At 39.5% G+C, this 16,118-nt stretch overlaps 1 protein-coding gene across 8 annotated transcripts in view; it reads left to right on the top strand.

Moving 5' to 3' along the window:
• The window catches only part of tpk1 (thiamin pyrophosphokinase 1), a 369,053-nt gene that overhangs the window by 149,943 nt on the left and 202,992 nt on the right, over positions 1-16,118 (top strand). For all 8 annotated transcript variants that reach the window (XM_078538592.1, XM_078538593.1, XM_078538597.1 and 5 more), the window contains one exon: positions 5,825-5,897. In XM_078538592.1, the coding sequence (XP_078394718.1) occupies positions 5,825-5,897 (73 nt within the window). The remainder of the gene's footprint in view (positions 1-5,824; positions 5,898-16,118) is intronic.

The raw sequence follows: 16,118 nt of genomic DNA, 5'->3' as shown, positions 1-16,118 counted from the left end.
GTATAATATACTGTATCTGATATTCAATAATTTAATAGTGGTAGTTTTATATTGCTGTCATCTATTTCTAAGGTCTATTTCTACATTGAGCTTGCAAGTTGAGCAAATGGCTAGAGTTCTATTTGCAAGATTGCAGATAAGGCCAATCTTATAGCGCGTAGAGCTATACATATCCCAACGCGCATATTGACTGGTGAAGGTAGGCTTGTGGTAGGCAGAAGTGGAGAAGCCATTAGTGGATTTCTCAACTAGCACATTGAGGAAAAGCAACTCATTAGACTTCTCCATCTCAAAAGTGAATTTGAGTGCAGGATGGAGCATGTTAAGATGTGTAAGGAAATCCTTATGTGTAGCAGCAGATTCAAAGATCATGAATGTATTATCTACAAATAGGAAATATGCAAAACCTCTCTGTTAGATGTGATTCTGCAATAGGGCAACACTTGCTGAACAATCTTGAGTGTTATTATTATTTATAATTTTTTAAATGTAACCTTGATGAAGAGGAAGTTGTGCATTGCGCAGTATTATCATGACTGACGCTAACAAACAGATTGACCTGCAAAATATCGTGTGTTATCCAAGGTATGGTATCCCACTGTAACATCCAAGGAAAGAAAACACAATATCCTTTTAGCTAAAATTATTGGATAACTCTCCATTCAAATCATGAGATTAAATTACGGAATCCTGACATCAGCACTTTCTTCTACAATACTTAAAACTAAAAGTAAAAATGCCAACTTGGCAAATATGGAATAAACCTATTATGATTCAGTTTATTTTCTAACGTCAATTTCTCATGCATATGATCTGATGTTCTTTTCTGTAAATGGATAATTCTCTTACTGTTTATAATCTGCCTCTTTCAGTCTAGGCTTTCCTGAGCTTAGTAGCCTAGCGCTAACAGTCACCTATTTAGCAATAATAAAGTTCATGGAAGCCTGTACAGCATTCTTGCCATGTTCTCTGCCAATCTAGAAAGTGAAAAATATCAAACATGAGACCCATGGGCTGCAACTAGTTGTCAAATCTGTTTATTTGAAGCAAAGGCACAAGAAATACATATAATTATTGTGTCTGTTTGAAAGAGTTCATTTTTCACTCAAACCTTTCAGAAAAAGCACAGAATAAAAACACAATGCTCTAGTTGCTGGAAATCTGAAATAGAAACAAAAATGCTGGAAATACTCAGCAGGTCTGGCAGCATCTGTGGAGATCTCTGACTTATGTTGAATTGACATGTTAGTCTATTTAAAAAAAAGGTTCTGAGGGGCTATGTTTATGCATCCCACAATCATGCCAAGCTAAACTCTCAGCAACATCTTCTGACTCATCTACAATCTCTTGCGTTGTCTGGCAGCCTTCACCACCCTCCCCAACCCACACACCATTCCCGCGCCCCCACCCCCAAACAACCCCAAACAATTTATCAAGTCATTCCTGTCTTTATATTTCTGCGTCAAATAATTTAGTGCATTATTGGTGAGTTTGCTGTCTTAAACCATCTTTTATAAACATACAATCCCATGAACAAATGAATTCACAAAATATTGAAAGCTTGATTGCCCAGTTTCCCACTTTGTATTAATAAAAAAGTATTTAATAAGCCTCAGATAAAAGCGCTTTTGAATAAACTTTTAATCTTTTTAATGAAAAAAATACATATTGGTAAGTTTTGCTATCTCAGTATCTAAAAGGGCCACAGCTTTTGCCAATCATGGATGTGTGATTCATAGATTGTCTAAGTGGGCAGATCAAAATACAAAAACAGCAGTTGTTACTATCATAAAGGAAACTTGATTGCAATGAAGCTTGGAGAATTCTTTCCAATGTCCTTTGGGAAAAACAGTGACATTCACAAATCAGCACATGATGAGAGGCACATCCTGTGCATAAACTCTCACATGCTGCTGAATTCTGCACGACACATGCTGAGGATATAGTTGGTAACTATTGGACTGATCAGGTGAAAGTTACCAGTCAATGCCCAAATGCTGAAATGGACTTGGGCTTAAAGCAAAAATTTAGGGCAGATGTTTTCAAAAACTTGACAACTCAGTGCATTAATTTAATAATTTATTAAATATGACGTTATTAAGGAATTGTTTTGTTAAAAGGTTAATTTGGAGTATTAGAAATTTCAGTTACAGAGGAAACAATAGTGGAATGAAACTTTTTCAAGAAAAAAGCTTGTGTGCCATTCAGTTACTTCATCAGCAAATTATGATAATGAAATACTAATAAAGACACCAGAAATTAGGTTAGTATGAGCAGGGAGTGAACATTTCTATATGCTGAAGCAGTGACTGCCTGCAAGCAGCAAGACCTGGACAACATTCAGGTTTGTGCTGATAAGTGGCAAGTAACATTGGTGCCACACAAGTGCCAGGCAATGGCAATCTCCAACAAGATAGAATCTAGCCTTTATCTCCCCTTATTCAACATAACTGTCCTTCACCAACCCCCCCACCCCACCCCCTCCCCACCCACCATCAACATCCTGGGGGTTACCATTGACCAGAAGCTTAACTGGTCCATCCATATAAATACTGTGACCACAAAAGCAGGTCAGAACCTGGGAATTCTGTGATGAATAACTCAAATGCTGACTCTCCAAAGCCTGTCTACCATCTACAAGGCACAAGGCAGGAATGTAATGGAATACTCTCCACTTGCCTGAATGAGTGCAGCTCCAACAACATTCAAGAAGCACAACATCATCCAGGACAAAGCAGCATGCTTGATAACCCAATCTACTACCACAAACATTCACTCCCTCCACCATTGGTGCACAATAGCAGGAGCGTATCCCATCTACGAGATGTACAGTAGCAACTCGTCAAGACTTCCTTCACATCACCTCCCGAACTTGGGACCTCTACAACCTAGAAGGAAGAGGGCAGCTGACGCATGCGAATATCGCCACCTGTAAGTTCCCCTCCAAGCCACACAGCATTCGGACTTAACACTATACCATCTTTCCTTCACTGTCACTGGGTCAAAAATCTGAAACTCCCTTCCTAACAGCACTGTGGGTGTACCTACACCACGTGGACTGCAGCAGTTCAAGAAGGAGGCTCTCCACCACCTTCTCAAGGGCAAATAGGGATGGGAAACAAATGTTAGCCTTGCCAGTGATGGCCACACCCCATGAACTTATTAAAAGACAAACAAGGTTTTTAAAGTAATTACAAATGGGAACACAAAATTAACAACAACTTTATATTTGTATTGCCCCTTTAACATAATGAAATATCCCAAGGAGCATTATAAAACAAAGCGTGACACTGAGCCACTTAAGGGGATGTAATGCAGATGAGCAAAAGCTTGGTCGAGAGGTGGGTTTTAAAGGGTGTCTTAAAGGAAGGAAGTGAGGTAAAGATGCAGAGAGGTGTACAGAGGGAGGGAACTCCAGAGTTTTGGGCATTTGCAACTGAAAGCACGGCCACCATCGGTGGAGCAATTAAAATTGGGGATGTATAAGGGGCCAGAATTGGAGGAGTGAAAATATCTCAGACGGCTGTGGGTTTGGAGGAGATTACAGAGCTAGGGAGAGGTGAGGCCATGGAGGGTTAAGGATGAGAATTTCAAAATCATGATGTTGCTTTAGCAAGCACAAGGGTGAGAGGGAGCAGGACTTGCCTTGAGTTAAGACAGGCCATGGCAGCAGAGTTTTGGACAACCTCAAGTTTGTGGAGGCTAGAATTTGGGAGACCAGCCAGCTGGAATAATCAAGTTTAAAGATCATGAAGGCATGAATGAGCTGTTTCATCAGCAGATGAGCTGAGACAGGGGTGAAGTAAGGTGATGCTACAAGAGATGGAAATGGCTAGTCTTAGTGATGGCATGAAGGTGAGGCTGGAAGCTTATCTCAAGATCAAATGTAACACCAATTGTGGGCAAATCTCAGACTGTTGCCAGAAAGAGGGATGGAGTCAGTAGCTAGGGAACAAAATTTGGAGATGGGGTGGGGGTTGGGGGGTGTTGAAAACAATGGCTTCAGTCTTCCCAATATTTAATCAGAGGAAATATCTGCACAACCAATACTGGATGTCTGATAATTTAGAAATTGTAGAGGAGTCGAGAGAGGTGCTGATGAGTTTGAGCTGGGTGTCATCAGCATATGTGTGAAAACTAATGCTGTGTTTTCGGATGATATATCAGCAAGGGGCAGCGTATAGATGAGAAATAGGAGGAGCCAAGGATTGATCTGAGGTAGACACAAGAGGTAATGATCCAGGAGCAGGAAGAGAAATCATTACAAGCGCTTCTCTAGCTATGATTAGCTAGATAAGAATGGAACCAGGTGAGAGCACTCCCAGCTGGATGATGGTGGTGAGGCATTGGAGGAAGATGTTGTGGTCAACTGTGTCAAAAGCTGCAGAATATGTCAAGGGCCTGAATTTTTCAGTGAGAGTGCGGGGGCGGGCCCAACACGCCGGCACATAAAATGACACGCAATGATGCCGGGCGTGCATCCCGATGTCATCACGCTGTCTCGCGATGTTTCATTCAGTGGGCGTGCACTGGAGTCAGCTGCGTGCCTGCTGATAACTGATAAGCCTATTAAGGTCATTAACGAATTAATTAATGTAATTGTTTACGCTGCCCGTCCAAACTTACGGTTGGCGGGCAGGCGAAAAGGCCAAGTGGCCTTTACGTTTTTTAGGAAACCTCATTCATGAGCGGGATGAGATTTCCTAAAGCTTTTATTAATTAAATTTTAAAATTTCCTGAAATATAAAAATGTGTCCCATCTTATGTGACACAGCCTTGCAGACTAACTGTGCCTCTGTGGTTCAGGGATATCTCAAGAAACCTGCAACCCGATCCTACAGTGTCTTCCTATGAACCTCTCCCTTCCCAAAGCCTATCGTCATGGCAACATGAATCACATAGGCCTTGTATCCAAATAGAAGTGTTAAATAGTTATCCTCTAGACCCCCAACTTTATTCTAGCTTGGAATTAAATGGACAATTTAAAGTATAACCATTTATAATACCTAACATTCCTAACACCTCCCTGTGAAACTTGGAGAATAATAGGCTACCTACAGTCAGCACAGATGTTCTTACCATTGCCCACAGATGTGATTATTTTGCCCCTCATTCCCAGTAAAGCAATCTGGGCACTTTAACAACTAAGTTATCCAAGCTTGTTGGCAGAATTCAAAACAGGTCACAGAAACCCCTTCATTCTTTCATTTTACTTTAAATTAAAACGACAGACCCAAAACATAACAATCTTACAAATTTCATATTTGTAACACTTTTACAAGACTCACTAGGCAGCTTATGCAGCTTATATAGTAAGAAAACAATGGAATTCTGAGTGTAGTAAAATATTTGTGTTGAACTACTCTAGACAATGTATCCATTTCAGCAATTCTTTTAAATTGCACTAAGTGGCAGCGGATTGTATTGTAATTCTAAGAATTTACAATGCAACTTGTTTGATGGGGAAATGTTTCTCTGCTTCATATTAATGTTAAAGGACATTTTAATTTAAATTTAAAATTGCAATTCCTAACCTCTGTCTCGCTTACAGCAGTCCTAGGAAAGTTTTATTTCTTATTAAATGTCAAAAAATGTCTTGTTTGTGTAATTTCGCCTTCAATGTCTCAAGAAAATGTCACTTTAATCATTTAGGGGCCTGGTCACATTTTAGATTTGTTGAATAGAGCAGAAACACAAGTGGAAAATTCTAGTTCCCCACAGACCTGTCACTTTGAATTTAGGTTCTTATGCACCAGATTTTTTTTTTGTGGAAGGAAACTATATGCCCATGTTAAGTGGTTGTTTCTGTTGTCTTTCCTTCTAGATTTCTGCCTCATTTCATCAGTGGAGATTTTGATTCCATTAACCCAGAAGTGAAAGAGTTTTACAAAGTCAAGGTAAAAGACAGCACACGTTTAGATTATCCTAAAGTGGAATGACTAATTATAAACAATATTTATACCACTGTTTGTTTCGAATTGGCCCTCCTAAATGTTTTTAATTTGGCCACGAATCTAGTTTGTCACGAATTAAGATAATTGACAGTTCACCAAGATAGGAATAACTACTGTTAAGGGTTGGCATTGATTATTATACAATATGTATTTACTAAAAATAAAGCTGTTAACTTGGAATGCCAGATGATCACTATGATGAAAAAAGTTACAGATGGAAGTTGGGGAAGGACATTGTTGAATAACTTTGAAGTACTCGTAACAGCTTGCTTTTGGTTCATCTAAATGTTTCTTTCCTCTCAGCAGAAACTTAAGGTATCCAATCAAATTGTTACTCCTCATTATCAATACTTTTTGCACTTGACTTTTGTAAATGAGAGGGTGTATTGTGATAGTGATAAATTCACAACGTAGTGTCGAGAAAAACATAAGATGCAGTTGGATTTAGTACAGTTGGATTTCTTATACGGTGAGAATGGAATTACAAAATTGGAGAGAGACATTCTTTTGGAACAGAACCCCCAAGAACAGGGTCAGGGTTGTGATTGCATAACGTGAAAAGTAACAAAAATACATCAGATTGCGGAAAACAGAACTAAGGTGTTACAAAGTGAAAACGGGGCACTACCTTAAATTGAAAACATATGTTTGATACTAACAATCACCTGGATAATCTCTGGCCAAACGGGAAGCTAACAGATTTTAACTTCATGTGAAGTTAACGGTGATGCCATGTACCTCTCTGAGAGTCTAGTAAGTTGTACAGTTGTTTTTGACAATAATTAAAACAATCAAAATGCATTATCCAAGTTGTTTATTTTTAGTTTATGAAAAACAAAATATTATATCTGTAATGCCATTCATGCTTTTTTTTAATACATTCTTAGCAGGGTTCAAAATACGCGGGCAGCAGGAAAATTCACTCTGAAAAGCCCGTGAAAAATCAAAGGTGAGACAGGGGTGACAAATGAGAAAAAATCTCCCCCATATGTGAGAGAGACAGATCTGTGAGGAACTGCTCCTCCAATCACAGGTTCCCTCTCTCCTGCTCTGCAACTCCTCAGGAGACAAAATTTATGATTGAAGGATTAACAAGGGTGGGAGAGAGGGAACCTGTGATTGGAGAAGCTGCAGCATTTATTCTGGCTGGTCCCGCTGCCGCCATCACCAATTATTTTGAAAGGCTGTTTTGAAGGAAGCTAAGAAATGGCTTCTGTTGTTAGACTTAGATAACCTTGATATTATATCGGGTTTGTGGTAGAGTTTGTGTTTGAGGTTTACAGTTGGGATTAGATAAACTAGGTAAATTAGCAATTTTAAGCTCAGTGTTTATTGTTTCTTTCAACCATTGAATCCAGGGAACTCACTGTCCTGCACTTGGTGAGCCAGGCAGTAGCGGATGGCAGGCTTGGTGATGCTCTGGTTATTACCTCAGGTGACTTTGCAATAACTTTTAATTCCCCCTTTCCCCAACCCTTAATCCCCTTTCTTCTCTAACAGTCATAACGAAAACTAGGCGCTAAAAATTGCAACCGATAATAGTGCCCAACACGGTTAACTCACATTAATATATGCATAGGGATTAAGAATCCTGTCAAACAGGGGATTTTTTATGGGTATTTTCAGTTTTAAGTCTGGGTGAAAACTGTACGCCTTACATTTGATCCAAACCATTTGGTAACTGTGTTGCTAATTTTGCAATCTACTGTCTCTCTTTTCCTTTGTGATGTTGTCCAGTTCTATTAGTTTCAAGCCCTAGAATTTTCAAGGAGTGAAGCTCATACTGCATGAAATGTCTGTTGATAGCTTTGCCCTCATTCCCTGTTCTAATGGCACCAAGATGTCCTATAAATCTAGTCCATAAAGTATTTCCTGTTTCCCCATATATGAGAGCTGGCACGGTTTACATCAGATTGCATAAAAGGCAATTATCCCTGCATGTTTTGCATAATTTTAAATGCTTTTAAGTGTTTGCATGTGCAACATTGTTACCACAATTTGGGGTTGCTGGTGCCCTCACTCTGCTCCTTTTTTTTATTAAACCTAAGTGTAATGACCGGATCATAGTTTCACCTGGCCTGTCAGGCTGGGAAAATTTATTGAAGATATTTCAGACAGCCGGACTACCTCTGCCTGTTTTTATTTTTGTGTACAGACTTTCAATATCCATTGTAAAAACTATGGCACTGGGTGCACGGTTAGTGAGTTAACCATCTCAATAAAGTAGTACGTGTCTTTATTGTAATTAGGGTGCTTCTGTGCTAAGGAGTTCCAATCTATGTCTCATGTGAAGTGGTGCATTAGGCTTGGGGGAAAATTCACTGAAATGTGGAGTATATGTTAATTAAACCATTCATTGTCCAATGGTTAGCTTGGCGCTGCAGAATTGTTGTGTATATATTCTGCTTTGTCCACAGTTGGACCGTTGGAAGTTAGTATCCTGATGTGTTTGTCAGCACTTACTTTAAACCGAAGTTTTGAGGGAAAAGAAACTTGAAATTGGCAGAAATAAGCTAAAGATGTTGGAGAGAGCTAATTGCTTACAATTCATTTTTAAAAGATGCTACAGATGTGAGACTAATTCACAATAAGTTAACTTGTGCCAAGTAGTTGGAATATTCATTTTGGAAATGGAGAATGGGAGTTTTATTAATAATAAATTAACAAATATATCTTATTAATAGATTCCAAGTTAGAAGATTTAATATAATATATACACATGCATGCACACTACACACACGCACACTCTTTGTAATTGTGCTAGCTTATATGAACATACGAATTAGGAGTAGGAGTAGGCCATTTGGCCCCTCAAGCCTGCTCCTAAATTCAATAAGATCATGGCTGATCCAATTGTAACTTAACTCCACATCCCACCTAATCCTGATAACCTTTCACCATGTTACTTATCAAGAATCTATCTAGCTCTGCCTTAAAAATATTCAAAGACTCTGCTTCCTTTTGAGGAAGAAAGTTCCAAAGACTCACGACCCTCTGAGAGAAAAAAATTCTCCTCATCTCTGTCTTAAATGGGCGACCCCTTATTTTTAAATAGTGGCCCCTAGTTCTAGATACCCCCCCAAGAGCAAATGCCCTTTCCACATCGACCCTGTCAGGACCACTCAATCTTATATGTTTCAATCAAGTTGCCTCTTACTTTTCTAAACTCCAGTGGATACAAGCCTAGCCTGTCCAGCCATTCCTCATAAGACAACCCTCCCATTCCAGGTAATTGTCTCGTAAACCTTCTCTGAACTGCTTCCAATGCATTTACATCCTTCCTTAAATAAGGAGACCAATACTGTTCACAATGCTCCAGATGTGGTCTCACCAATGCCCTGTCTATCTGAACCCCTCTACTTTTGTATTCAGTTCCTCTCGCAATAAACAATAATCTCCTATTAGCTTTCCTAATTACTTGCTGTACCTGCGTACTAGTTTCCCTAATAACATTGCATTGGGCCTTTCATTGAACCATTGTAGTCCTGGGCTGTTATTGCTGTCAAGATTGTGTTAGGTGGGAAATTGCATTATTTTAAACTAGCAGCCAAGGAGGAGTAGTGTACGTATCGAAGTCAATGTGGTGTGTGGCTGGAGGGAGATTCTGAGGTCATGGTGTTCCCGTGTTTTTGCTATTCTTAACCTTCTTGGTGCTAGAGGCACAGGGCTGGAGATACTATGTCTGTGCGCCGAAGTTGATCTGACATCCATTTTCCCACTTTATTAACTTATGTTCTCCTGGTGTTAATTACAGTTTCCTTCGCAATTAATCACAATGCATCTTTTTGGCTGCCTGCCAATTTTAATCACTTATATTTCTTGAGAGTATTGGCCCAGTACTATAGTTGTTTACATCCTTCAAGTCTGAGAAGTAGAAATTCATTACAACTTCCTGTTTTCTGTTTCCTGTTTAATAAATTTCCTATCCCTGTGTCCACATTCCCTTCAATATTTTGTGTCTTAATTTTATCAACAAACTTTCTGCGAAGCACCTTATCAAACACCTTTCAAAACTCCATATTGTATCTAGCGCATTTATTTTATCAAGATGCATCTTTATTTCCTCAGTAAACTCTGACACCACTTGTCTTTTACAAAGCTTTGCTGGTTTTCCGTAATTACTTTTGGGAGAGACTTGCAACAGGTGACATCATCCATGTCTCGACTTCCCTGCCTCTGCTGAGTCAACCTCATGTCACACTTCCTACTGTTGCTCAGGAAGTCTATTAATCAGCAAACCATTTTAACCTCTCTCTTTCTCTTTATTAGATTTGTCTGAATAAAAACATGCAACAACAGCACTTCTGACCAAGTAGTACTAGACACACCATACTGTCCCTCACTATATGCTTCATTGGCTCAGGGATATTTACACAAGTTGAGTTAGGGACTGAACAAGAGGTTAGTACACTAGGCAATGCACAGAGTATGAGTGAGCACGAACAACTTCAGGTGACACACTGGGACCAATGCCAAACTGTGTGCTGCAGGTGACAACGTCTATCAGTTTTGTGTGCAAGACACTGGATGATAGATTCACAACTCTGCAGTCCATCATGGGTCATGTGACATCTGAAGAAACATCTGTGCAGATGTTCCATTTCAGAAACCCTTAGAGGATTTTGCGTTTCTGCAGTGGATGTGCAGATTGCTGTCATAGAGGCCTGGAGAACAAGAGTGGTGAGAGCTGTCTCTTCTGGCCTCCAAAGAAATGGGGATGAGCTTCACATTTGCATCACCGTCTGGTTTCACAGATCTTATTGGGAATTTCAGCCCGCATAACACATGGCACAAAGATAGTTATCAAAGTAGCTGGGAACAGCAAAGCAAATCTTCCAAAAGCAATTAGTGATAAGTTTGAAACTGATGCTATTTGTTTCAGTTCTCCCCTCCCCAAATGATCGCTATTATTTCAATCCATGTGTCTGATTTATGTGGCAAATATTGCCATGTTTTTATTATGATATCAAGGCACCAAGCACTCATAAGAGATTGTGTAAACACATTGTGGGTTCATTTATTGAGACTAGGCACCTGGGAACAGCTGTACAAAGGCATAAAACTTAAATACATCAGAGCTTCAGAGTTGTGTGTGTATATGCTCTGCTTAAAACAAAATCTAAAACTGGATCACACAACACGCTTCCTTTTTAGTGATGTCATGCTGCAATCCCTTAAAGGCATATAATAATACCCCCTTTCTCTTTAAAGGGATTTCCTTCCTTTCCAAAATAAGTATAACTATTTACAATACATGTTCATTTTTAGTTACCATGCCATAAATATATAGAACTGATGGATCGATGAGTCTCTAAAGTGTAGAGGTAATCTGCTGGCTTGCCCAGATCTTGTAATAGTAACCTTGACTTTAATTACTCACAGTGATCTGTGGGATTGTCAGTCTTGGATATTGTTCCTGGTTGCATTTGGGGTCTTGTCCAAAATGCAATAAGATTGATTGTATGGTTGTTGAGGAGCTGGAATGGATCTGATTTGTCCTTGGTGATACCTCACCATTGCGCCTTTGTGAGTAATAACTTCACAGGACCTTGGTTCCGAACAAATCCTTGTCACCTCGGCTAGTTCCCATGTACCTTCTGTGGGATCCTGGATGCAAACTTGTCCCAACTGTAAACTTGGCAATTCTGTACCTGCATTTTTATCATGCATATAGGTGTCCATGCCACAGGAAAGGCACATTCTTCCTCAACAATTCCCTTAACGATGAAAATTTTTGAGCAAATTTGCTAATGTATAGGGATAAGAAATTAAAGAGACCTAGACATCTTTGATGATCGTCCTTATCTTGAGGAGTTGTCATGGCTTTAATATCCTCCATTTTAATTGGATTTGGACAGCACTGAAATAATTAGAACCGAAGAAATTGATCTGCTGCATATAATGGCACACTTCAGACTGTTAACACCAATTCTTCATAATGTGGTGCTTGCAACAATAATTGCAGATTATGGTCATGTTCTTGCCTTGTTGTGTCCATAACAGCGATGTCATTGGCAATACAGATGCATCCTGGCATAGTGCATGCAATGCGGCCCATGTGAACTTGGAAGAGATCCTGGCTAACAGCCTGAAAGGAAATCATTGGAAAAGGTATCGTCTGAATGGGGTACAAAACATAGTAAGCTCTTGGACTTCACCGCGAGATGTACAGGCCAGTAGCCATGCTTGACGTCAACCTTCGAGAAAAACTTTGTGCCTGCAAATCTCAGATTTAACTTTTCTAATGTGGGTACGCTGTAAGGCAGTTTCAAAGCTGTGTTTAAACATCATAGATTGAGGCACACTCTGTCAGGAAGATATAATATTGTCCATAATGTTATTGGAATTTAATGTAAAATAGAGCCTGTGTCTCTTGTGTGTGAGACTTAATTGAATTAGGGGCAACTAGTCTCGGTGCTTTGATGTAAGAAGAGAAGTTAGGTTTGAAATGTTAATTAGGTAAACCTGGGGAAGGTTTAGAATGTGAAGTGTAAAGGGGGAAAATTGAATTTTTAAATAAACCAGACTAGATTATTTTTAAAGGAGGAGAGAAATGTGTCACCTAGCCAGGTGAAGTTAAGAAACAGTGTTGATTTTTCCCAAAGATTTCTGATAAAACTTAATGCCATGAAAGATTTTTATTATCAGAAAGATAAAGTCCAAAGACATAGGGAAACAATGGGAATTTGCATTCAAAGGGGAAATATGTATAAAGGAGCAAAGGCTGTGTGTAAGGGTAGGCATTTTTAAGATCTAACAAGTGTGAAAAGCCTTCAGCATCTATGCCTCAAGCTGCTGTTTTCAAAGAACTGAAGTTAGGAGAACTCACTTTGCATTCGACTGTTCAGGGTATCGTTTACTTTGCCTAGGTCTTTTAAAATCTATGTGTCTTGCTGTTGCCTTAACGAAGGTGTAACTAGGAATCAGATTAACTAGGGGATTTAAAAATTATTATAGCAGTAATTTGTAAACATATGTATGTGTTTACAATCCTTTTATTAGTAAATGTTTAATTTAGTTTTATAAAAACTTCAAGACTCAATGGTCTTATTACTGAAAATTAGTTGTGACAGTTGTTTCAAGTTTCCCTCTGGGATTTGAACAGCTCAGCATTTACCATTTGCTGTGTCATAGCAACTCTTAAATAAATTGATATTTTGTTATGATCTCAATTGTCTTTGACTGCCGTGTGATGGAAACATTAGAATGTTGGATGTTTGTAACTGGACTTACAACAAACATAATTAACGTATCAGAGGGACATGAGTTGCACATTGTATATTTATGTTTGCGAACTAGGCAATTAACTGATTTTGGGTGATAAGAAATGTGTAAGATTTGGGTATGAAAGCAATCATTTTCATCAAAATGGATGAGAATAAGGTTTTTGGAAATCTCCATTTCTCATCCTCTTGTTGAGCTAATTATCCACCTGTTGCTTCTCTGCTAGGCCAGATGTATTCAGCTGTTAAGATCTTTTTTTGCACTGCTATTCTTGTACCTGCTATCATTTCTGTTCCTGCTGGGATAGCAATATTACTTCAGCTTTGCTTTGAATTCATTCATGGGGTGTGCAGTTCACTGGAAGGCCCCGTATTTATTGCCTATCCTTAATTGCCTGTAAGAAGGTGATGGTGGGCTGCCTTGTTAAAGTGCTGCAGTCCACATGGTGAAGACATTCTGACAGTGCTGTAAGAAAGGGAGTTCCAGGTCTTTCAGGAAATCAATATATTTCAAGTTCAGAATGATGTGACTTGGAGGGGAACTTGGAGGTGGTGTCGTTCTTAAATACCGGTTACCTTTGTCCTTCCTGCTGAAAGAGGTCATGGATTTGGGAGATGTTGCTGCAGTGTATCTTGTGGATGATGCGCACTGCATTCACAGTGTACTGGTGGAAGGAGTAAATGTTTTGGATTGTGGATGAGGTGCCAATTATACGGGTTGTTTTGATCTGAGCTTTTTGAGTGCTGTTGGAACTGCACTCATCCAGACAAGTGATGAGTATTCCATCACACTCCTGACTTGTGCCTTTTATATGATGGAAAGCTTTTGGGGAATGAGGAGGTGAGTCACTTGCTGCAGAATTTCCAGCCTTTGACCTGCTCTTGTAGCCACAGTATTTACATGACTTGTCCAGTTCAGTTTCTGAGCAATGGTCGCCCTCAGGATTTTGATGGCAGGGATTCAACTATGGTAAAAAAGGAAGATGGTTATTCCCTCTCTCTCTTGTTGGAGGTGCTCATTGCCTGGCATTTGTGTGGCAAGAATGTTACTTGTAACATGTCAGCCTAAACCTGAAAACATGTCCAGGTCTTGCTGTATGCAAACACAGATTGCTTCACGGTCGGAGGAGTTGAAATTGAAAATGAACACTGCAATCATCAGCAAGTATCTCCGTTTGTTTTTATTTATTCTTTCACGGGATGTGGGCATTGCTGACTAGGCCAACACTTATGGGCCATCCCTAATTCTCCTTGAGCAGGTGGTGGTGAGCTGCCTTCTTGAACCACTGCAGAACATGTGGTGTAAGTACACCAACAGTGTTGTTAGGGAGGGAATTCTAGGATTTTGACCCAGCGACAATGAAGGAACAGCAATATATTTCCAAGTCAGGATGGTGTGTGGCCTGGAGAGAAAATTTATAGGTGGTGGTGTTCCAATACATATGCTGCCCTTGTCCTTCTAGGTTGCAGGGGCCGTGAATTTGGAATTCACCAAAGTATCAAGGAGATGTTGTCGAAGGAGCCTTGGTGAGTTTCTGAAGTGTATCTTGTAGGTGGTCGATGGGTGTTTGTCCTGAACCTATTAATGTATATAACGTTATTGGAAATTATTTTTGTTTAAATAGCGGGTTAGTCTGTGGGTGTGTCTTAATTGGATTAAAGCCAGCTAGTCTAGGTGCTTTGATGTATAGTAGTTTTGAGATGTAAGAGAGGTAGAGTGCATTTGCATTTTGTTGAATAGAGCATTCAAGAAAGGGGGTGAAATCTGGCACCTAGGTGGCAGAGACCAAGCAATGTTTATATTACTAATAAAATTGGTACTATGAAAGAGGTTTTATTATTAGAAGAGGTGGAGTTCAAAGGGGCTGATGATACAATGAGAATTTACATTCAACGAGATGTGCTAGGTATAACAGATAGCAGTTTTGCGTGTACAGGGCAGAGGCAATGTAAGATCAAAGCCTGTAAGCCTATAACTGTCTCTACAGGAACCAAAGCGAAAGGAACCTCATTTTGAATTTATGAAGTGAAAATGCTTTGCCTGGTGTCTGGTTACGTCTATGGGTTGCTGTTGCCTTAGTGGAGATTAGTTTGGGAATTTGTTAAAAGTTATGATAGTAACTTGTAGCCATGTGTATATATTTAACTTGTGTAAATTAATAAATGTCCCATGTAGTTTGATATAAAAAGTTCTTGAGAATTGGTGATTTGATTGCTGAATTTAGAGCTGCATCTCAAACATACCACTTAAAATATAGGTTATGACAGTTGCTTAAAGTTTCCATCTGGGATTTTTAAATAACTCAGTTTTACCAAGTACTGTATCATAACAGTGCCAATAAAGTGGCCTGCTTTGTGCTGGATTGTGTCAAGCTCCTTGATTGTTGTTTGAGCTACATTAATCGAGACAAGTGGAGAATATTCCATCACACTCCTGACTTGTGCCTTGTAGATGGTGGACAGGCTCTGAGGAGTCAGGAAGTGAGTTACCCTCCACAGAATTCCCAGCATTTGACCTGCTCTTGTAGCCACATATTTATATGGCTAGTCCTGTTCAGTTCCTGGTCAATGGTAACCCCAGGATGTTGATAATGTGGGATTTAACGATGGTAATGCAATTAAGGGGAGTTGGTTAGATTCTCTCTTGTTGGAGATGGTCATTACCTGGCACTTGTGTGGCACGAATGTTACTTTTGACCTTATGATGAAGGGAAAGTCATTTAATGTGGCTGTCTCTTAATACTGCTCAATGGAACTCCTGCAGCAATGTCCTGGGGCTGGGATGGTTGGTCTCCAATAACCAAATCCATCTTTCTTTATGTACCAGCCAGTGGAGCATTTTCCCCGATTCCCATTGACTTTAATTGTTCCAGGACTCCTTGATGTTTTGGTGAATTGCTGCCTTGAAATCAAAGGCCGTAACACTCACCTCACCTCTGGA

This window comes from Cetorhinus maximus, chromosome 3, assembly GCF_964194155.1.
Source record: "Cetorhinus maximus chromosome 3, sCetMax3.hap1.1, whole genome shotgun sequence".
Classification (NCBI taxonomy): Eukaryota; Metazoa; Chordata; class Chondrichthyes; order Lamniformes; family Cetorhinidae; genus Cetorhinus; species Cetorhinus maximus.
This window is presented reverse-complemented; position numbering and strand designations above follow the sequence as displayed.